Source organism: Phyllobates terribilis, unplaced genomic scaffold (genome assembly GCF_046119375.1).
Source record: "Phyllobates terribilis strain yellow unplaced genomic scaffold, ASM4611937v1 Scaffold_3__8_contigs__length_932513732, whole genome shotgun sequence".
Taxonomy (NCBI): domain Eukaryota; kingdom Metazoa; phylum Chordata; class Amphibia; order Anura; family Dendrobatidae; genus Phyllobates; species Phyllobates terribilis.
Genome location: NW_027362763.1, coordinates 725310400 through 725333819, shown reverse-complemented (window position 1 = coordinate 725333819; position 23420 = coordinate 725310400). Strand labels below are relative to the sequence as shown.

The following is a 23420-nucleotide window of genomic DNA, read 5'->3' as shown; positions in this document are numbered from 1 at the left end:
CACACACCCCGCACACAAACATCGCACACACACACCCCGCACACACACCCCGCACACACCCCGCACACACACACACCCGCACACACACCCCGCACACACCCCGCACACAAACATCGCACACACACCCCGCACACACAACCGCACACACACCCCGCACACACACCCCGCACACACACCCCGCACACACACCCCGCACACACACCCGCGCACACACACTAATCATGACGGGCTGATGGTCTGGGAGGTGAGGCTGACCTGTGTGGCCGTGGGAAAGTTCATGTGAGTTCATGCAGTCAAGCATGAACTCACATGAACCCTCTGAGGGCACCGCGGCTACTTCAAATGAACAGCTGATCAGCATCACCTGATACCTCAGCTGTTCATTTGAAATAACCGGCGGGAAAGCGCAGCACAGAACGGGAAAGCCGGCGGTGAAGTCTTTTCACTGCCGGCTTCCCCGCCCGGGTCCTTCGCTCCCCGCTCCTTGGTGCTGCGCTCCCCGCCCGGTCCTAATTTACGATTGGGATTGGAGGTGGCGAGGGGAGCGGAGGATCGGGGTGGGAGGCTGCGGGGAAGCAGTATGGGGCTGTGTGATTGTTTAAAAGCCGGCGGCTTTTTACCGCGCGCCGGCTTTTAAACAATCAGGAGAATTCTCCCCCGCTGGGATGGCATTCTGATGACAGGCTGGATCGCGCTGCCATCCAACTTGTCATCGTTCACAGACACTGCAGAGCGCAGGCATTATGGGAACTTCCGATTCCGGTATTCGATATTGTAAAAGTATCGGAATTAAGTATCGGAATTCCGATACCGCGAATATCGGCCGATACCCGATATTACAGTATCGGAATGCTCAACACTACTGATGACACATTCCCTTTAATTAATTTCTAATTTTCTGAACAGCTCAGTGACGTCTTAGTTTTCATCCTAATGGATTCTTTGGGTATACAAAAAAAAAAAATGGTTCAAAACAAAACTGCAGAATATATTCACAAAACCAAAGAAATGGGCTGGCACATGTAAGTGCATATTCACACTGAGGCTGTCACGATTCTGCCTATAGGTGTGTCTGGAAGCAGTGAGTGACAGCTCAGTCGTTGAATCTAGAACAAGGGCATGCTAAGCTTTCAGCCGTCCAATTGGAGGCCGGGGTGTGCTGAATGGTCAGTATGTTGAGTGACAGTTCAGCCGTCCATTCAGGGCCGGGATGTGCCGGGGCTTCCTCCATGTATCTGCTATTCTAGTGATTACCTGTCTATTTAGCTGCCTCTCTGCCTCCAATTAGTGCCAGTTATAGCTTTGCTCAAAAGGTGTGAGCTTCCTCTGTGTTCCTGTATTTGATCTTTGCTGCCCAACCTAGGACCGTGCCTTTGACCATCCGTTTGCCTTGCCCTTTTGTCGTGATCCTTTACCTTCCCGGAATTCTGACCTCGGACTGTGACCTGACTATGCCTTTGCCTTACCCCTTTGTTTATGATGAGTCCTCTTGATATCTGACCCCGGATCTGTTAACTACCCAGCCTCACGGCTTGTCCGTGACTAGTGACCAGCATCGCAGAGGCCACTTTACAGAAAGAACCTAACATAAAAACAAAATGAGCAAATACCCTGCAGTAAGTAAATATGTAAACAGTAATAGTACATGTATATAACATAGGGGACTTAGTTGACAATATTTTGATAAAAAAAAGCATAAAAGCCATCCCACCCTGACAAGGTGCACCCAGTCAGGATGGCCTTATCTCTACTACTTAAACTTTTTATGTGCCAGCAGGTCTCAATAGATGAGGGCAGAGCAGGACCAAGGCCTGACTGTTTAAACACCTGCCAGAAAGAAAGAAGTATAGACTAAATTCAGGTGTTTAAAACCGTCAGACCTGTGTCCTGCTCTGCCCTCATATATTGAGGCCGGCTGGCACATAAAACGGTTAAATAGTAGAGATAGGGTCATCATGATTGGGTACAACTTGTCATGGTGAACACTGTATAAACATATAATCCAATCACTAATCTTTTTCATGGTATACATCTTCATTGTAGATTTTTCGAATAATCAAATTTTTTATTTTACACACGTGGTCAAAATTGTTGCTACCCCTCGTTTAATGAAAGAAAAACCCACAATGGTCACAGAAATAATTTGAATCTGACAAAAGTAATAATAAATTAAAAATCTATGAAAATGAACAAATGAAAGTCAGACATTGCTTTTCTGCTTCCACAGAATTTAAAAAAAAAATAAACTCATGAAATAGGCCTGGACAGAAATGATGGTTCTTCTTAACTTAATATTTTGTTGAAGGATCTTTTGAGGCAATCACTGCAATCAAACGATTCCTGTAACTGTCAATGAGACTTCTGCACCTCTCGACAGGTATTTTGGCCCACTCCTCATGAGCAAACTGCTCCAGTTGTCTCGTTTTTGAAGGTTGCCTTTTCCAGACAGCATGTTTCAGCTCTTTCCAAAGAAGCTCAATAGGATTTAGGTCAGGGCTCATAGAAGGCCACTTCAGAATAGTCCAATGTTTTCCTCTTAGCCATTCTTGGGTGTTTTTAGCTGTTTGTTTTGGGTCATTATCCTGTTGCAAGACCCATGACCTGCGACTGAGACCAAGCTTTCTGACACTGGGCAGCACATTTCTCTCTAGAATCCCTTGATAGTCTTGAGATTTCTTTATACCCTGCACAGATTCAAGACACCCTGTGACAGATGCAGCAAAGCAGCCCCAGAACATAACAGAGCCTCCTCCATGTTTCACAGTAGGGACAGTGTTCTTTTCTTGATATACTTCATTTTTCCATCTGTGAACATAGAGCTGATGTGCCTTGCCAAAAACTTCCATTTTTGTCTCATCTGTCCATAGGACATTCTCCCAGAAGCTTTGTTGCTTGTCAACATGTAGGTTGGCAAATTCCAGTCTGGCATTTTTAAGATTTTTTTTCAACAATGGTGTTCTCTTTGGTTGTCTCCCATGAAGTCCACTTTAGATCAAACAACGACGGATGGTGCGATCTGACACTGATGTTCCTTGAGCTTGAAGTTCACCTTTAATCTCTTTAGAAGTTATCCTGGGTTCTTTGTTACTATTCGTATTATCCGTCTCTTTGATTTGTCATCAATTTTCCTCCTGCGGCCACGTCCAGGGAGGTTGGCTACAGTCCCATGGATCTTAAATTTCTGAATAATATGTGCAACTGTAGTCACAGGAACATCAAGCTGCTTGGAGATGGTCTTATAACCTTTACCTTTAACATGCTTGTCTATAATTTTCTTTCTAATCTCCTGAGACAACTCTTTCCTTTGCTTCCTCTGGTCCATGTTGAGTGTGGTACACACCATGTCACCAAACAGTACAGTGAGTATCTGTAGCCCTATATACAGGCCCACTGACTGATTACAAGATTGTAGACACCTGTGATGCTAATTAGTGGACACAACTTGATTAAACATGTCCCTTATGTCATATTATTTTCAGGGGTACCATCATTTCAGTCCAGGCCTATTTCATGAGTTTAATTTTTTTTTAAATTCTGTGGAAGCAGGGTTGAAAAGCAATGTCTGACTTTCATTTGTTCATTTTTCATTTTCATAGATTTTTAATCTATTGTTACTTTTGTCAGCTTGAAGTTATTTCTGTGACCATTGTGGGTTTTTCTTTCATTAAACAAGGGGTACCAACAATTTTGACCTCGTGTATGTGTGTGTATATATATATATATATATATTTTTATTATTATTATTATTTTTATATAAAGATGTATATATATATATATATATATATATATATATATATATATATATTGTACAATATTTCGAAAGGAATAAAGTACTACAGTAAATCACTATGAAAGCAGCTATATACAGTAATATCAAAATCGAAACATTGCACAGTAGTGGATCCCAAAAAAATCTTGAGTGAAATTTCTAGGGAAAATGCAAAAAAAAAAAGGTCTAAAGTTTAACAAAAAGGCCCCTGAGACTCTTCTAAGTGGACTTGGTGATTTATGAATGATGTGCTGAAGTCGTTTGGAAGAAGATCAACAAAAACAATCAATGAAAAAACACTGATTTTCTCAGTTTTGAGGCAAATGATTCGTTCTCATGCCGCAGCCAAAAGTCTTCTTGGCAGGCACATGATTGTTAAAGCTCAGTGAACGCTGGCGCTTCACTGCTGGATCGGCATGGGATTGGAGAGGTGATTTTATTTTTCATTTATTTTGCAATATTTGCTACTTTTTTGTTATTTTTTTAAAAGGTCGAATAATCCCTTTAATAGTATAAAATGCCCCAATGCCGTTCCACCGGGCCCATAGCGAGAGGTCCAGCTAACTGATAACTGGAACACAAACGTGAAATTCAACGTTTTGTGCCAACGACGAGACTTCACATCGTGAACACCGCGCGCTTTGCTGCATGAGTCACACATGAACGTGCAGGATTTCCTGTGGTGGGTACATACCGTATGATGAGTTCTGGTGATGAGAGAAGTCTCAGCGTAGATGCAGGAGAGAGTGAAGAGCAGATAAGGAGAAAGATTTTAGAGACATTCTCAAAAGAATCAGATCCCACAGATTTGAAGCCTCCACGTGGAGCATCTGACAGCAGCACAATTCCCAAAGAAGCAAAGAAAAAGAAGACAGAAGACAGTTTAGAGCGTCAAGCATCATCCCTACTTTTTTAATAAAGAGTAATTACACCAAAAATAACCAGTAAATATAAGTAATATCAATAATCTGCAGTCATAGGTTAAAATAATAGGTGCCAATTACAGGCGGACCTGTCATGTTGAAAATGTAGTCCCTCAGCCGGTTCAGCGGTACACCGGGGGAGAAGACCTGGCTGCATGACTACACTGGGGGAGAAGACCTGGCTGCGTGACTACACCGGGGAAGAAGACCCTGGCTGCATGACTATACCGGGGGAGAAGACCTGGCTGCGAGAGAACACCGGGGAAGAAGACCCTGGCTGCATGACTATACCGGGGGAGAAGACCTGGCTGCGTGACTACACCGGGGAAGAAGACCCTGGCTGCATGACTACACTGGGGGAGAAGACCTGGCTGCGTGACTACACCGGGGAAGAAGACCCTGGCTGCATGACTATACCGGGGGAGAAGACCTGGCTGCGAGAGAACACCGGGGAAGAAGACCCTGGCTGCATGACTATACCGGGGGAGAAGACCTGGCTGCGTGACTACACCGGGGAAGAAGACCCTGGCTGCATGACTATACCGGGGGAGAAGACCTGGCTGCGAGAGAACACCGGGGGAGAAGACCTGGCTGCGTGACTACATCGGGGGGGGGGGGGGAGACCTGGCTGCGTGACTACATCGGGGAAGAAGACCTGGTTGCGTGACTACACTGGGGGAGAAGAGCCTTCGGCATCTGACTGTGCTCAGATAATACCTTTATTAGAAAAGTGGTCCTCAAATGATAGAAGACTAGTAAAAAAAGCAAATACAGATAGTACTTGGCCTCCAGGGTCCAGTGCTGACTCTCCACTACTGTTCCCATGCACTGTAAAAGTGATGTCATGTCGCCCACATCACATCACCGCTGCAGTCAATCACTGAGCTTGGAGGCTTCTGCCATCTACATCGGCACAGCTGTTGAGTACAGTGATTGGCTGCAGCGGTGATGTGCACTGTCAAAGTGACATCACCAATGCAGTCAAAACAAGTAGATAAGAAAGATGGTGTTTCCTGATCTTCCCACTCAAAGAAAACAGAAAACTGTGGGAGGGTTGTGCTTAGTGGATGCCTTTAGTTATTAAATCTCTGCTTCTTCTTATAGCTCATTTTTATTGTAAATTCACACTACTGATTTTTCCACATCCGAGAGAAAAGGTCTGATTATTCTAATCAGACTTTGATCAGTTTGACCAGATTTGATCACAGCGGCATCCATTTTTCTCGGATGTAGAGAGAAAAAATAAGTTTCCCCACCTTCTCCATTTTGTCAGTCCATGGAAATTTGAGCACACTCGGATGGCAGGAAAGAAAATGTAACAATTGGACATGTGCACAGTTCCATAGAATATCATAGGTATGAGAGCTATCCATGAAAACTAAGCATAGGAGTCAAGCGAAATTATCAGTCGTGTGGATGAGCCCTTACACGGATTCCAAACTCCCCACCTGTGGTTGGAAAGGCAGCAACTCTAACAGTGAGCCACAGGCTGCATTGTTCTGGGTGAGAGAATTTACTTTGTCTAAAAACCAACACTAAAGCCATTTTATGGTGATCATTAAATGGCGCAAATAAAAATAGCTTTTTTTTCTGCTAATTTCAATTAGGCCATAATAAAAGTTAATATAAATGCAATGCTTTATAGGTGTATGGGAAAATGGTGTGTAAAAAAAGAAAAAAAAAACAGCTTGCCTAGAAAAATAAAAGTAAATGATTATGTAAAAATACAATGTTAAGGTTGGTATGGCTACGAAATTTGCAAAGACATGTATATATTTGAATAATGTGTATATAAATGTGTTGTGAGTATGTGTGCATTTATATATGCAAGTGTATGTGTATGTACAGTACAGACCAAAAGTTTGGACACACCTTCTCATTTAAAGATTTTTCTGTATTTTCATGACTATGAAAATTGTACATTCACACTGAAGGCATCAAAACTATGAATTAACACATGTGGAATTATATACTTAACAAAAAAGTGTGAAACAACTGAAAATATGTCTTATATACTAGGTTCTTCAAAGTAGCCACCTTTTGCTTTGATGACTGCTTTGCACACTCTTGGTATTCTCTTGATGAGCTTCAAGAGGTAGTCACCGAAAATGGTCTTCCAACAATCTTGAAGGAGTTCCCAGAGATGCTTAGCACTTGTTGGCCCTTTTGCCTTCACTCTGCGGTCCAGCTCACCCCAAACCATCTCGATTGGGTTCAGGTCTGGTGACTGTGGAGGCCAGGTCATCTGGCGTAGCACCCCATCACTCTCCTTCTTGGTCAAATAGCCCTTACACAGCCTGGAGGTGTGTTTGGGGTCACTGTCCTGTTGAAAAATAAATGATGGTCCAACTAAACGCAAACCGGATGGAATAGCATGCTGCTGCAAGATGCTGTGGTAGCCATGCTGGTTCAGTATGCCTTCAATTCTGAATAAATCCCTAACAGTGTCACCAGCAAAGCACCCCCACACCTCCTCCTCCATGCTTCACGGTGGGAACCAGGCATGTAGAGTCCATCCGTTCACCTTTTCTGCGTCGCACAAAGACACGGTGGTTGGAACCAAAGATCTCAAATTTGGACTCATCAGACCAAAGCACAGATTTCCACTGGTCTAATGTCCATTCCTTGTGTTCTTTAGCCCAAACAAGTCTCTTCTGCTTGTTGTCTGTCCTTAGCAGTGGTTTCCTAGCAGCTATTTTACCATGAAGGCCTGCTGCACAAAGTCTCCTCTTAACAGTTGCTGTAGAGATGTGTCTGTTGCTAGAACTCTGTGTGGCATTGACCTGGTCTCTAATCTGAGCTGCTGTTAACCTGCGATTTCTGAGGCTGGTGACTAGGATAAACTTATCCTCAGAAGCAGAGGTGACTCTTGGTCTTCCTTTCCTGGGGCGATACTCATATGAGCCAGTTTCCTTGTAGAGCTTGATGGTTTTTGCAACTGCACTTGGGGACACTTTCAAAGTTCTCCCAATTTTTCGGACTGACTGACCTTCATTTCTTAAAGTAATGATGGCCACTCGTTTTTCTTTACTTAGCTGCTTTTTTTCTTGCCATAATACAAATTCTAACAGTCTATTCAGTAGGACTATCAGCTGTGTATCCACCAGACTTCTGCACAACACAACTGATGGTCCCAACCCCATTTATAAGGCAAGAAATCCCACTTATTAAACCTGACAGGGCACACCTGTGAAGTGAAAACCATTTCCGGTGACTACCTCTTGAAGCTCATTAAGAGAATGCCAAGAGTGTGCAAAGCAGTCATCAAAGCAAAAGGTGGCTACTTTGAAAAACCTAGAATATAAGACACATTTTCAGTTGTTTCACACTTTTTTGTTAAGTATATAATTCCACATGTGTTAATTCATAGTTTTGATGCCTTCAGTGTGAATGTACAATTTTCATAGTCATGAAAATACAGAAAAATCTTTAAATGAGAAGGTGTGTCCAAACTTTTGGTCTGTACCGTATATGCTTTGCATATTTTAAATATATGTTTGTAATGTATATGCTTTGCATATTTTACATATGTGTGTGTAATATGGATATGGTTTACATATTTTACATGTGTGTGTAATATGTGCGTGTAATATATATCCTTTGTATATTTTACATACAGTACAGACCAAAAGTTTGGACACACCTTCTCATTTAAAGATTTTCCTACATTTTCATGACAATTAAAATTGTACATTCACACTGAAGGCATCAAAACTATGAATCAACACATGTGGAATTATATACTTAACAAAAAAGTGTGAAACAACTGAAAATATGTCTTATATTCTAGGTTCTTCAAAGTAGCCACCTTTTGCTTTGATGACTGCTTTGCACACTCTTGGCATTCTCTTGATGAGCTTCAAGAGATAGTCACCGGAAATGGTCTTCCAACAATCTTGAAGGAGTTCCCAGAGATGCTTAGCACTTGTTGGCCCTTTTGCCTTCACTCTGCGGTCCCCCTCACCCCAAACCACCTTGATTGGGTTCAGGTCTTGTGACTGTGGAGGCCAGGTCATCTGGCGTAGCACCCCATCACTCTCCTTCTTGGTCAAATAGCCCTTACACAGCCTGGAGGTGTGTTTGGGGTCATTGTCCTGTTAAAAAATAAATGATGGTCCAACTAAATGCAAACTGGATGGAATAGCATGCCGCTGCAAGATGCTGTGGTAGCCATGCTGGTTCAGTATGCCTTCAATTTTGAATAAATCCCCAACAGTGTCACCAGCAAAGCACCCCCACACCATCACACCTCCTCCTCCATGCTTCACGGTGGGAACCAGGCATGTAGAGTCCATCCGTTCACCTTTTCTGGGTCGCACAAAGACACGGTGGTTGGAACCAAAGATCTCAAATTTGTACTCATCAGACCAAAGCACAGATTTCCACTGGTCTAATGTCCATTCCTTGCGTTCTTTAGCCCAAACAAGTCTCTACTGCTTGTTGCCTGTCCTTAGCAGTGGATTCCTAGCAGCTATTTTACCATGAAGGCCTGCTGCACAAAGTCTCCTCTTAACAGTTGTTGTAGAGATGTGTCTGCTGCTAGAACTCTGTGTGGCATTGACCTGGTCTCTAATCTGAGCTGCGGTTAACCTGCGATTTCTGAGGCTGGTGACTCGGATAAACTTATCCTCAGAAGCAGAGGTGACTCTTGGTCTTCCGTTCCTGGGGCGGTCCTCATGTGAGCCAGTTTCTTTGTAGCGCTTGATGGTTTTTGCAACTGCACTTGGGAACACTTTCAAAGTTTGCCCATTTTTTCGGACTGACTGACCTTCATTTCTTAAAGTAATGATGGCCACTCATTTTTTTTTACTTAGCTGCTTTTTTTCTTGCCATAATACAAATTCTAACAGTCTATTCAGTAGGACTATCAGCTGTGTATCCACCTGACTTCTGCACAACACAACTGATGGTCCCAACCCAATTTATAAGGCAAGAAATCCCACTTATTAAACCTGAAAGGGCACACCTGTGAAGTGAAAACCATTTCCGGTGACTACCTCTTGAAGCTCATCAAGAGAATGCCAAGAGTGTGCAAAGCAGTCATCAAAGCAAAAGGTGGCTACTTTGAAGAACCTAGAATATAAGACATATTTTCAGTTGTTTCACACTTTTTTGTTAAGTATATAATTCCACATGTGTTAATTCATAGTTTTGATGCCTTCAGTGTGAATGTACAATTTTCATAGTTATGAAAATACAGAAAAATCTTTAAATGAGAAGGTGTGTCCAAACTTTTGGTCTGTACTGTATGTGTGTGTAATGTATATGCTTTGTATATTTTACATATGTGTGTGTAATGTATATGCTTTGTATATTTTACATGTGTGTGTGTAATATGTGTGTGTAATGTATATGCTTTGTATATTTTACATATGTGTGTGTAATATATATGCTTTGCACATTTTACATATCTGTGTGTAATGTATATGCTTTGTATATTTTACATATGTGTCTGTAATGTATATGCTTTGTATATTTTACATATGTGTGTGTAATGTATATGCTTGGTATATTTTACATATGTGTGTGTAATGTATATGCTTTGTATATTTTACATGTGTGTAATATGTGTGTGTAATGCATATGCTTTGGATATTTTACATATGTGTGTGTAATATGTGTGCCTAACGTGAATATAAATTATTACACATTTTCTTTTAGGAATCCACAACAATCTAAACGTCAAAAAGAAAAAAAAAGAAATGTCCAATAATAATCTCCCATGGTGATAATCAGGGCGCACAGCCCTTTATGTGCTGTAAGGAGAATGCAATGTCTTATGTTGCAAAACATTTTACACTGTATCAGAGGCATCTGTCACTTTATGATATATTGTTAGACTTTATTAAACTTTATTAAAGTCTTTCATTACACAACCAACAGTACAACCCTCGTGGTCCTTGATAAAAGGCCAAGACACCAGCCCTCTTGAGACTCCAGATGTCCTTAGCCCCCAGCTACGCAGCGACTGAAGATGAAGCAGAGAAGCTCGCTGATGGCTACTGAGCCACGCAAAAAGCTAAAGGCCTGTAAACCCAGCCGCTTCTATCCAGAGGACAAGTAGTAAGACAACGAGGAAGAAAAATTATAACAGGGGTCTTATGGTAGTTGTACAGTTCTTTGTATCATAAAAAGGTATACATATTTTTCAGTATACTTTCTATATTTATTTTTCTTCACCTTTTTCAAGACCTCTGCTTGCTGTCAATCACTATTTAGGGTCATATAATGGATGCACAGTCAGCAGAGCTCCATTCTGTAACGAGCCGTGCACCCATGTGGACAGATTTACACCCCTAGATGTAAGAGACCTTGATATACCAAGTATACTGGAAAACTGTATATTTTTCATTCTAATATTTGCTAAAACTGTAATACATAATAAGGGTCTTAGTGAATGCAGAATGGTCGCTGTAAGCTAATTACGTAGCACCACGCGGTCGCGGACACAGCAATTGTGCAGATGTGGTAACCATTTAACCAAACAAAATGCTGTGTTTAGATATTGCTGTTGCGCACTTGTTATGGCGCCCCCTAAAAACGTCCACCTAATGTGCCTATCGCAGGTGGTCACACATGCTCAGTAGCTTAATCTGACCACTGGGGTCTAGAAGTGGCTTCTTCTCACCGGAACTGAAGACATTAGATGGAGCCAAAAAAAACAGACGGGGAGAGATGTACCTTAACAAGTATGTAACAGCAGTATCTACATAGACGGACATTATGTTTAAAGGGGTTATCAGGGACTTTGGGGTTCTTTTTGCTACGGACCTAAGAACTTAGTACAATGATGTGTTCAGGTGGAGATTATCCGGCTTCCTTTGATGTCAACAGAGCAGTTCATTCTCTTCCACTCTCCTCTGTTGACGGGGCGTAACTGCTGATGTCATGATGATTGATCGCTGACTCCCTGCAGCGATAGGCTGAGCTGGCTGTCAATCAGCATGATGTCAGCAGTGATGCTTTGTCAACAGAGCAGAGTAGAAGAGAAGGAACTGCTCTATCGACGTGACATCACCGGCAGCATTCTGAGCAGGAACAGATCGCTGCAGGGCAGAACAGGCAGGTAATTAGCAACTATCTGCCAGTAAGTTCTTAGCCCCATAGCAAAAAAAAAAAAACAACAAAGTCCTGGATAACCTTTTTAATAATTTGGTTGTTATCTTTCAGCAAGAAAAGAAAAAATGTCCTAGTTTTCTTGATTGATCCATATTGTCATAAGTGAGTCCGTACTTTATGTCTATATAGCGCTTGTTTTTATACATCGACATTTTAAAGCGTACATCATCAAATACAGATTTAACTGTAATGTATCCATAAAAATTGGATACAGTACGGTTGATCAGTGTGGGATCCAATTTTTATCAACTGACAAAACCGAAAAAAAAACGCTCATCAGAACAGCCCAATTGAAAAACATTGGTCCTAGTGCCGTCCGTGTGATGTCAGATTTTTCACGGACAGCACTAGGACAGAAAATTTAGGTCATGTGAAAGTAGCCTGAGAATCATTTAACCATTAGACAACCCCCTAGCTCAAGTAAAACATCTGAAAGTCCTGTACATGGTACAATAGCTAAAAAATACCCCCGTAATAATAGATATTTATAATAGTGTATATGTAAGCCTGAGCCCAGACATCTGTTCTGCATATACTGCATAAAACAGGAGATAAAACTCCTGGACAGAAGACGTTAGCGCGGCCCCGCAGCTCTATAACAGTCTGTAGTATTAAACAGCTTAAAATTAACTATATACAACACGACGAGCTAAAAGAAAGTTGGGTTAAAACAGCAAATCAGACACTGGGAAAACTTCAGCAAAGTCAGTTTTAGGTTAAAGAGGTATTCCCATCTCCAAGATGCTATCCCAATATATAGTAGGTGTAATAATAATATTAGCAAATACCTCCAATAAGAAATGTAGTATCGTTTTTCAGATTCGCTATGTTGCTTACCCCATGTGCAGGGCATTGCAGTAGCTTAGGTATCCATGGTTCCGACCACTAACAACTGTCACTATATGAGTGGTCGTAACCGCGAATAGCTAAGCTACTGCAATGCCCTGCACATGGGGTAAGCGACATAGCTAATCAGAAAAACTATACTACATTTCTAATTGGAGGCATTTGCTAATATTATTATTATACCTACTATATATTGGGATAAGATCTTGGAGATGGTAACACTCCTTTAACCTTTTTAGAAAGGCCTAACAGAATTTCAAACTCAGAGCTAATATTATTATTATTACACCTACTACATATTGGGATAGGATCTTGGAGATGGGAATACCCCTTTAAGTTCCCACGATGAGTATTTGGTGAGTTTTTGAGGGTGCAGATTTTCTGCCCCTATTATGTAAATTATGTTTCTTGCTCGTTTTTTTACATACCTTTTTAGCGCGTTTTTGATGCTTTTTTGTCTCTTTTTGGTGTGTTATGTTTTAACTAAAGATGCTTTGTTTTTGATAGTAGCTTTGAAAAAACTTTCTTGACACAGTCATGTGTGGATTACATGCTCTTTTAGCACAATTCAGCAGCTGAATAAATGCATGTGCATTTTGTTACCTGCGAATCTAAATGCAATTTTATGGAGAAATTCTGCACATAAAACTCAGCGCATTCGCAAGAGAAATTGATTTATTGCAGTCAGATGCACCGCAAGTCAGTTTAAGCCGAGTTAAAAAATAAAAAAAAACACAGAGGACATGAGATTACTATAAATCCCATCCACTTTGCTGGAACTTTGCTGCGTTTTTCATACAGCTAAAATATGCAGCGTCAAAAACTCAACAAAAACTTATTGTGGGCACACAGCCTTAGGATATGTCCACATGTACCATATTTGCTGCAGAAAATTTCTGCAGAAAATCCAAGGTAAGCCATGAAGAAATGATAGATGGCTTATTTATGCCAAATTGTGTGGATTTTGGAGTAGATGTTCTTAAGAATTTGCCGCATTATTATAAAAAAAAGAACTGTATCCTATTTCATAAAATATTTCCCATGGAGTAAGTGGTTTTTTTTTCATTCTGGATTTTGCTGCGGATCTGCAGGTAATCTGCAACAAACTCTGCAAAACTTAGAATTTTTTTTCCAGATTTTGACCTCTCCATTGAACTCAAGGGGGAACATCTGCAACAAATCAGCAACATAAATTTACATGGCTGCAGATTTAAAAGTCCGCACCGCAGGTCAATCTGGTACACATGGACATACCCTTGAGGCTACGTTCTCACTATGAGTTTTCGGTGAGTTTTTTTAAGCTGCGTATTTTAGAAAAAATGCAAGTAATCTATTTCACTTAATTTGGTGCAGAAAATCTGCAACATCAAAAACTCACCTAAAGCTTACGGTGGGAACGTAGCCTATCTAGAGGCGTACTTCTGCAATGATGGCGACGTGTGACTGAGGGTGAAGCTACTCTTTAAATTTGACATTCACAACATTCAACATGGGAGAAGAGAAGTCATGATACTTTTTGCTCCAAGAATCCATATAATATAACGTCATCCTGCTATAGGCACAAGTTTTACCTTTGATTACAAAAGCTTCGGCAAAAAGTCGCATCTTATAAAGGGGCTCGTCATCTAAGGACAGATGTTCAAATCCCGATCTGGCATACATGCTGATGGCATCCCGGTAAGATCCTTCACAGTAATGCAACTTCCCCAGTATCAAGAGCGCTTCTGTCAAGTTGTGAGGCTGCGGGACAGAATAGATTATTGGGTATAACAAAGCTTTCAAAAAAAGGGAAAAAACAAATCCCGAATAATTCTGATTTAGTTGGTTTTTCATGTATCCCAGTTCTCCACAGCTTTTCCTGTTCATTAAAAACATATCTTTAGAATAGAAAAATCTGGCATCAGAAGGAGAGTGAGTTTATCTTGTGGGAAGCAGTGACTTGTCTAGTTCTGTAATCAAGCTCATGTGGACGAGGCTAGAAATAACAAAGGCAGTAACATGGAGGTACAGAACAACATGTAACCAGTCAGTATATGGTAATGACAGCAGCAGAAGAGTGTGTTTCTCTTGTTTGAGGCAGTGACCTGTCTAGTTCTGTGATCAAGCTCATATGGACGAGGCTAGAAATAACAAAGGCAGTAACATGGAGGTACAGAACAACATGCAACCAGTCAGTATATAGTAACAATAGCAGTAGGAGAAGAGTGTGATTCTCTTGTTTGAGGCAGTGACCTGTCTTTCCATGTGAGCTCATGTGGACAGGGCTAGAAATAACAAAGGAAGTAACATGAAGAGGCAGGTACAGAACAATGTTAAACCAATCAGTAAATGGTAATGAAAGCAGCAGAAGAGTGTGCTTCTCTTGGTGTGAGACAGTGACCTGCCTTATCATGTGATTAAGGTAAAAGGCATAAAATATCGCACGTCAGGTAGCCACATTCAATGCCACACGACAAAGGAACAACAAATGGTTTCTCTAATATATGTGTAGACCAATGAAGTAGGTGGATATGTGGCCCAGCAGCGGAGGGAGCCTATGGGGAAGCAGTGACCAGTGGACCACAAGGCACTGAGATACCAAGGAAAGACTTCAGCTAGGGCTATATGTGGCGTGACACTGAAATCGCAGTTTCACACTGCAACATTGGATGTAATGATTTCCTATGGTGTGGAGTGACCTGCAACAGCGACCCAGAGTCACAAATGTTTCCAAATGTGTTGGCTTTTCAGTGGCTGGTTGCACACAACACACTAGTCATAGGCTTCAATACAAGTGACACACGACACACTTGCTATAGGCTTTAATACAAGTGACACACGACACATTTGCCATAGGCTTCAATACAAGTTGCACACGACACATTTGCCATAGGCTTCAATACAAGTCGCAAACGACACACTTGCAATAGGGTTAAATACAAGTCTCACACGACACACTTGCTATAGGCTTAAAATCAAGTCGCACACAATACACTTGCCATATTCTTCAATACAAGTCGCACAAGACACACTTGCCATATGCTTCAATACAAGTCACACACGACACACTTGCCACAGGCTTCAATACAAGTCACACACGACACACTTGCTATAGGCTTTAATACAAGTGACACACGACACAATAGCCATAGGCTTCAATACAAGTCGCACACGACACATTTGCCATAGGCTTCAATACAAGTTGCACACGACACATTTGCCATAGGCTTCAATACAAGTCGCACACGACACACTTGCCATAGGCTTCAATACAAGTCGCAAACGACACACTTGCAATAGGGTTAAATACAAGTCGCACACGACACACTTGCTATAGGCTTAAAATCAAGTCGCACACAATACACTTGTCATATTCTTCAATACAAGTCGCACAAGACTCACTTGCCATATGCTTCAATACAAGTCACACACGACACACTTGCCATAGGCTTCAATACAAGTCGCAGACGACACATTTGCCATAGGCTTCAATACAAGTCGCACATGACACACTTGCCATAGGCTTCAATACAAGTCGCACACGACACACTTGCCATAGGCTTCAATACAAGTCGCACACGACACACTAGCTATAGGCTTCAATACAAGTAACACATGACAAATTTGCCATAGGCTTCAATACAAGTCACACATGACACATTTGCCATAGGCTTCGATACAAGTGGTACGTGAAACACTTGCCCTAGGCTTCAATACAAGTCGCACATGACACACTGGCCATAGGCTTCAATACAAGTCGCACACGACACACTAGCTATAGGCTTCAATACAAGTAACACATGACAAATTTGCCATAGGCTTCAATACAAGTCGCACATGACACACTTGCAATAAGCTTCAGTACAAGTCGCAAATGACACACTTGCCATAGGCTTTAATGCAAGTCACACACGAAACACTTGTCATGGGCTTCAATACAAGTATCACACTACACATTTGCAATAGCCTTCAAACAGGTGATACATGACACACTTGTCATAGGCTTCAATACAAGTCGCTCACTACACACTTGCCATAGGCTTCAATACAAGTCGCTCACTACACACTTGCCATAGGCTTCAATACAAGTCGCTCACTACACACTTGCCATAGGCTTCAATACAAGTAGCTCACTACACACTTGCCATAGGCTTCAATACAAGTCGCTCACTACACACTTGCCATAGGCTTCAATACAAGTCGCTCACTACACACTTGCCATAGGCTTCAATACAAGTCGCTCACTACACACTTGCCATAGGCTTCAATACAAGTTGCACATGACACACTTGCCATAGGCTTGCATAAAAGTCTCATGTGACTTGTGGGTGATTCATCTACAACTTGGCTGTTTTTTTTACAACAAAAAACACAGCTCTCTCAGAGAAGTTGTATAAATGTGTTTGTGGCTGGACTCTTCAGAGAATTGCTGTCATGCGACACATGTCAGCATGTAGCCCCTGCCTAAAGCTAGCCAACACATCAGAAATTTGAGCGCTCAGCTATCTCCCCCACCATCTATGCATATGCACGCTCAACTTAGAGCAGCATCATGTGTTCTGTATACAAAGGGGAAACAAGCTGCTGATGGAGACAAGCTACTTGTCTCCATCATCTGCTGGGGTACAGTCGGGGGGCCCACATACACGTCGGTCGGGTGGTCCAGTGAGTTTGGCCGACTTTAATTTTATTTGTATGGAGGGGCTTTAGGAAGACATATTGAAAAGAATCCTAGCTTTACCATGTCCTCACATGGTGATAAAATTTTGGTCATGTTGGAGTGACTGGAACTATGTTAAAGTGGTTAACTACTACATTTAACCCTTTAATGTTGGTAGCATCTGGAAAATGTAAGAGACTGCAAACTAATAGTGAATGAAACAATCCATTTTAACATGTACAGGTGCAAAAAGACGGCAATATTCCAAGATCTCCTAATCTACATCTGCACTTTATTCAATCTGATATCAGCCTCAGATAGAAACCATATAAAAAAAGTACTGTAAGTATTTTCTAAAATAAGTAAACTTACACCCACGAAGTCAGAAAATACTAATGCAGCTGTAAGGCTGAGAAAAACTGCTGTCTATAAGAAAGCCCTAGAAGGCAGCCCAGGAGCCAGCTTCCTCAGGGGGACCTGGCGTGGTCCAAACCATTGAACCAGACGGCTTAAGGTGCATAAAGAGAGGCTGCTCTTGACATTTAGAAGCATTGGTGACAGAATATGAGGATTAAAGGGCTTTTCTTGGATTACAATATTGATGGCCAATCATTAAAGGGAATCAGGATTTCACCCCCAAACTATTTATATGTGTATGCAGCTCTTTAAAAGACAAGTCCAGTGTCACGCCGGCGACTGACGCCTTCATAATTCAGCGCTACTCATTGCATTCACCACTCTGCTCCTCCCTGTGTCAGGCCGCTGGGCTAAGTCCTCATGCAGCAATTCCAAACTGTTGCATATTCCAGCTGTCTCCACCTGGCTATAGGAAGGTGCGGACAGGTCCTGCAGGAATTTAACCCTGCTGTGTCCTGTAGGATTTGTCTTCCCCAGCCAATCCCCTGCCAGGCAAGGGATATATTAGGCAGATCCTCCCTCCTCACCTTTGCCTGAGCTTAGGTTCTAGTTGCATTTGTCTCTAGCTTCCTACTAAGTTTAGTCTTCTTTGTTATCGATCTGGCTTGTCTACTCTGATCTTTCCACTCCTGACCCCAGCTTCTATAGTGAACCAGTGCTGTCTGCCCCGACTCTGGACAGTCTGACTACGCCTCTATCTCACCCTTCTATACTCCGTATACCTGCTCTGGGTCAGTTTCTGCAGGTTCGGGGATTGCCCTGGAGTGACACCTGGTGACTACCTGTGGACAAGCCTACCCTCACCACCAGAGCCTCTAGTGAAAACCAGGTAGTCGCTTAGAGAAGCCTCTATAGGGTAAGCCTGGCCCGTGGTGCAGTGGGTCCACATCCACCCACATTACATCCAGCTATACCTTTACATGGCCAGTCCGTTGCTCCATCACTGAGAAATCTGCATTTGAATGGTTTTACAAATGAGAGTGTAGATCTGAAGCCTCTGTCACTCCAGCTCTATTCCTAGCTCAGCGTTGTCTCCTCCTGCTTGACCGACATCCTCTATGTTGTGGGATGTCAGGCAAATGAGTTGTCAGTCAGACAATTTAACACTTATTAAGGTGATAACTAATTTATTAGTGGGGGTCCGACTGCTGGAACCTGCACCAGAACGGGGGACTTTTATCCCTGTTAGAATGTAGCAGCTGTGTGTATGCCCGACCACTGCTCTGTTCATTCTCCAAGGATCTGCCAAGGGTTTTTCCAGCAACCCCATAGAGAATGAAAGGAGCGGTGGTAAGGCATCCAATCTCTTGCTCAATTTTGTAACGGATATAAAAATGCCCTCCCCCGAGGATCTGCCGATCAGTGTGGGTTGCAGCGGTCAGACCCCCACCGGTAGACAAATGATAAATGGTTTTCACTGGACAACCTGTTTAACTTTTATCCTTTTCTGAGCTCTTTTTAGCTGATTTATGACCAAAGACCACATCAAAGTTAAATGCGCAGTGAAGCAGGCTTCCATGGCAACCCCAGAGCAAGCAGATTCGAGATCATGAAAAACAAGTTGTACATTATCAAGTGTGAGCAGAAAATAAAAAATAACTGTGGGGCACAAGATTCAGAGTCATATAACACTCCATGCCTTGTCTATTTTAATATTGTGAAATTTACAAACGTCTTGTCCAGACTACGCCCTATGCCCTGACTCATGTGCTTCCCAACCGTACACCCCCCCTTCACCAAGTCATGGAAAACAGAACAGCTAAGGAAAATGTGCAGCGGCAGCCTTCATTTACACCTCTCCTGGCCGAGCCTGCCGAAAGTTTGGAGGAAATTGGGACAGAACATAATGCTGAATATGAGACGTTTTGCTTAAAAACACGAACAGCGCTCACTGGTAAAATCACAGCCGGAGGGGGATTACTGTATAACGTACTTACTGGTAATTTGCCTCTGTTTAGTATGCCTGTTAGATAGTTCTTGGCTTGATGCAGTTTTGGCTCCTTGCTTTCCATTAATGGAATGGAGGATTTGAGTTTGGCAACGTTCTCCCTTAAAGAGAGCTCCAGCAGAGCCTCAGCGAGCAGCAGGTTCGTAAAGTCATCTGTAATGCAAGGGTTAAAGCAGATGTCACTAAGAACTAAATTCCCATATAAAGAAGGATGTGATCCCAGGACCATATGACCGCAGTGACTACACACAAAGCATAAAGGAAAAAGTCATTTGCGCAAGTTAGAAAGGCGCTTTAATTCTGTTAACCTGGCAACGAGAACTTCCTCTTACTGACCGGTCACACTGCCGATTTACGACATTTTATTTTAGTTTGCACCTAAAAATAAGGCAATCCCATATTTTTTTAAATCAGCAGCGCATCAAATTATACTGCAGATTTCATTGCAGATTTGACCCTTTGCAAATCTGCAGCACAGGTCAATTTCTGCTGCAGATTTTCTCAATGATGCTACTGAACTATGCAGCTGATTTTACACCTGCGTATACTTACGTGCACATACTATAAAGGCTATAATCACAGGTTTTTAATGAGTTTTTTGGTATGGATCCACTCCGATATCTTCCTTAAAAAAATGCTTGGAAAACTCTTCCACTTTGCTGTTCATGTGAGAATTTATTTTTTTTATCTGAAGAATGCACAGTATGGAAAAAAAAAAAGGTGCATGTTAATGTTACTTCTTTGAAGTGGATCTTGGTGGAGTCCGCTCCCAACTAAGCACTGTCCAATTAAAAGGCTGCAAATACACATCAGGAAAAAGATTCTTCTAAACAGCTTCAGGAAAAGAATTCACCAAAAAGAAGGCTTAAATGCTCTGGGTGTGATCAGAGCACTTTACATAACTCTGCCTCCCTGGCTGTATTCTGAACACAACACCATCTTACTCTACTTATATCATACTTATATCATATAAGCGTTATACCAATTTAATAAAAAGATCAGACAAATGTATATATACACACAATAAATATTTTATTAAGATACACAACTACACAATAACAATAATATTTTAAAAGTTAATCATAAAAACAAGGAACAATGAAATCAAAGGGAGGCCGATGAGAGACACAAAATAAAGAAAATAGGATTACAATTCAAAGGGAAGCCACCAGATACCAGATGGCAGAATACTACCAAGGAGTAATGATAACAGGTATGCATAGGGCCAAATATACATATATATACATATACATACAGTACAGACCAAACGTTTGGACACACCTTCTCATTTAAAGATTTTTCTGTATTTTCATGACTATGAAAATTGTACATTCACACTGAAGGCATCAAAACTATGAATTAACACATGTGGAATTATATACTGAGCATAAAAGTGTGAAACAACTGAAAATATGTCTTATATTCTAGGTTCTTCAAAGTAGCCACCTTTTGCTTTGATGACTGCTTTGCACACTCTTGGCATTCTCTTGATGAGCTTCAAGAGGTAGTCTTTTACGTGGCCTAACACCTAATATAGCATTAGTTGTTTGTTTTTTTTCTTTTTATTAGATGAGTTTCCGAATGATTCTCTTTGCTAAGATTCTGGCATTGTGAAATACAGTTCTCTGCTGCAATAAAGTGACAGATAACAGAAATTTGTGGTTTATCGTCTGGAGATTTCACAATAAAAAGCTAAAAGAACACTTTCATTTAAAGGGGTTAACCACTTTAGCTTTATTTTAACTTAAAATATTTCTGTATTTGTCATAAGTGCCATAAAATAATGTCCCCTACTACAATTGTTAAAATAAAGAAAACCCATTTAAAGTCTTCAGCGTAACCTCACTGTACATGCAAAATGAATTGCAAAACTAACACAAACTGAATTTGTCCTAAAGAGGACCTATTGCTTATGCTTTATTACTGCATTAGGGTTTATGCCTATATTGGATGATCTATAATTAATTTTTTCATATAGGTAACAACAAAAACTTAAAAATGTGTACATTAAAGGGGTGTTCTACTACTAGGATATTGATGACTTATTCCCCAGATAGGTTATCAACATCATATATGTGGAAATCCAACTCCCGACATCCCCACCCATTAGTAACCGGTGTATATAGCGGAACACCACTGCTCCGTCACACTGGTCCAGGTGCTGCAGATCAGCTCCTGAAATAAATTGATGATCTGAAGTCCCTGGGAGCCACAGAACAGTATTATGGAGCGATGGTCTCCAATTCTAGTCTGCCGAAGCGGTGTTAGACCCGTACCTATATGACATAGTTAATGACATGGCAAATGGACCAGGTCCTGAGAATCGAACTGCACCTTCAGTATCTATCCTGGGGACAGTTCATCAATATGCTAGCAATGGAACACCTCTTTAAAAGGGTTGTCTCATAAAGACATCCTCTAGCCCTGTCCATATGCTTTATTAGAACATATGGAAATCATAAAGGAGTAGCTCGCTCGGAACCTCCTTTATGTGTAAGAGAAAAAAGTTGTTCTCAACTTTTTTATTTACTGGTATATATTTAAAGCAGGATTATTACAATTCAGGATTTTAAATTGCTTTTTTAGGATTTTTCAGGTGGTCCGTTGCTGGCTTTGTAGATATAGCCTGTTTGATCACACATTGCCTTTGTAGAAAGCAGATCTTCAAAAAGAAATTGCTATGAAGATCAAGTGATTAGAGCGGGTGATGAGCAGTGATCATTGGCCAAACACGTCACACAGGCGGTATAACGTTAGACAACAGTGTTTAAAAATGTGCCAAATGTATCATTCAGTTGGGGGAACTGGTGTAAAAATACCAAAAGTCTCAAAATTTTTGTGCAAATTCAAGCTTTTTTTTTCACACCAGAAACTGGCTATAACTGCGTGATGAATCAGGGCCTGGGAAACACAAAGGTGTAAAGGATTCAAATCAGCCCTTCAGCTCCATTAAACAGGCCTACTTCACAAACCTCATATTTTCCTTATCCTACAACCCAAAACAACTATTCAACACTTTTAAATCCCTCCTGTGCCCTCCACTGCCCCCTCTGACCTCTCTTATCACTACTAAGGACTTGGCCACACACTTCAAAAACAAGGTTGACCAAACAAGGCAAGTCTTCACTGCCCTTCCCCCATAACCCCCCTCTCCAACATCACTGAAGGAGAGCTTACCCGCCTCCTCTCCAAATCACACCTCACCCATCCCACCACCTCCCCAAACTCACCCCCACACTCATGTCATCCCAAACTCATCTCTTCAACCTATCACTAACTTCTGGTACCTTCCCCTCTGCTTTCAAACATGCCACAATCACGCTCATCCTCAAAAAGCCATCCCTCGACCCAACCACTTTGTCCAGCTATCACCCCATATCGCTGCTCCCTTTCGCCTCCAAACTCCTTGAGCAACATGTTCACGCTGAACTTTCCTATTACTTCTCATCTAACTCTCTCTTCAACAACCAACAATCTGGCTTTCGTCCCTACCATTCCACCGAAACTGCCCTAACCAAAATTACTAAAGACTTACAGCCAAAGCTAACTGACAATTCTCTATACTCCTCCTCCTAGACCTGTCCTCTGCCTTCGACACAGTTGACTACTGCCTCCCAATACAGATTCTCTCTTCCTTTGGTGTCAAAGACCTCGCCCTATCCTGGATCTCCTCATACCTTTCTAACTGCACATTTAGCATCTCCCACTCCCACACTACCTCCTCATCCCACCCTCTTTCTGTTGGGGTCCCTCAAGGCT

The 23420-nt window shown here is 41.7% G+C and overlaps 1 protein-coding gene across 4 annotated transcripts in view; it reads right to left on the bottom strand.

Moving 5' to 3' along the window:
* TTC7A (tetratricopeptide repeat domain 7A) overlaps window positions 1-23420 on the bottom strand; it is a 486038-nt gene that overhangs the window by 440120 nt on the left and 22498 nt on the right. For 3 of the 4 annotated variants that reach the window (XM_073672075.1, XM_073672077.1, XM_073672078.1), the window contains 2 exons: window positions 19651-19814; window positions 14229-14397 (listed from right to left, as the gene is read on the bottom strand). The exons of the other annotated variant lie outside the window; for it this stretch is intronic. In XM_073672075.1, the coding sequence (XP_073528176.1) occupies window positions 14229-14397; window positions 19651-19814 (333 nt within the window). The remainder of the gene's footprint in view (window positions 1-14228; window positions 14398-19650; window positions 19815-23420) is intronic. 4 annotated transcript variants of the gene reach the window in all.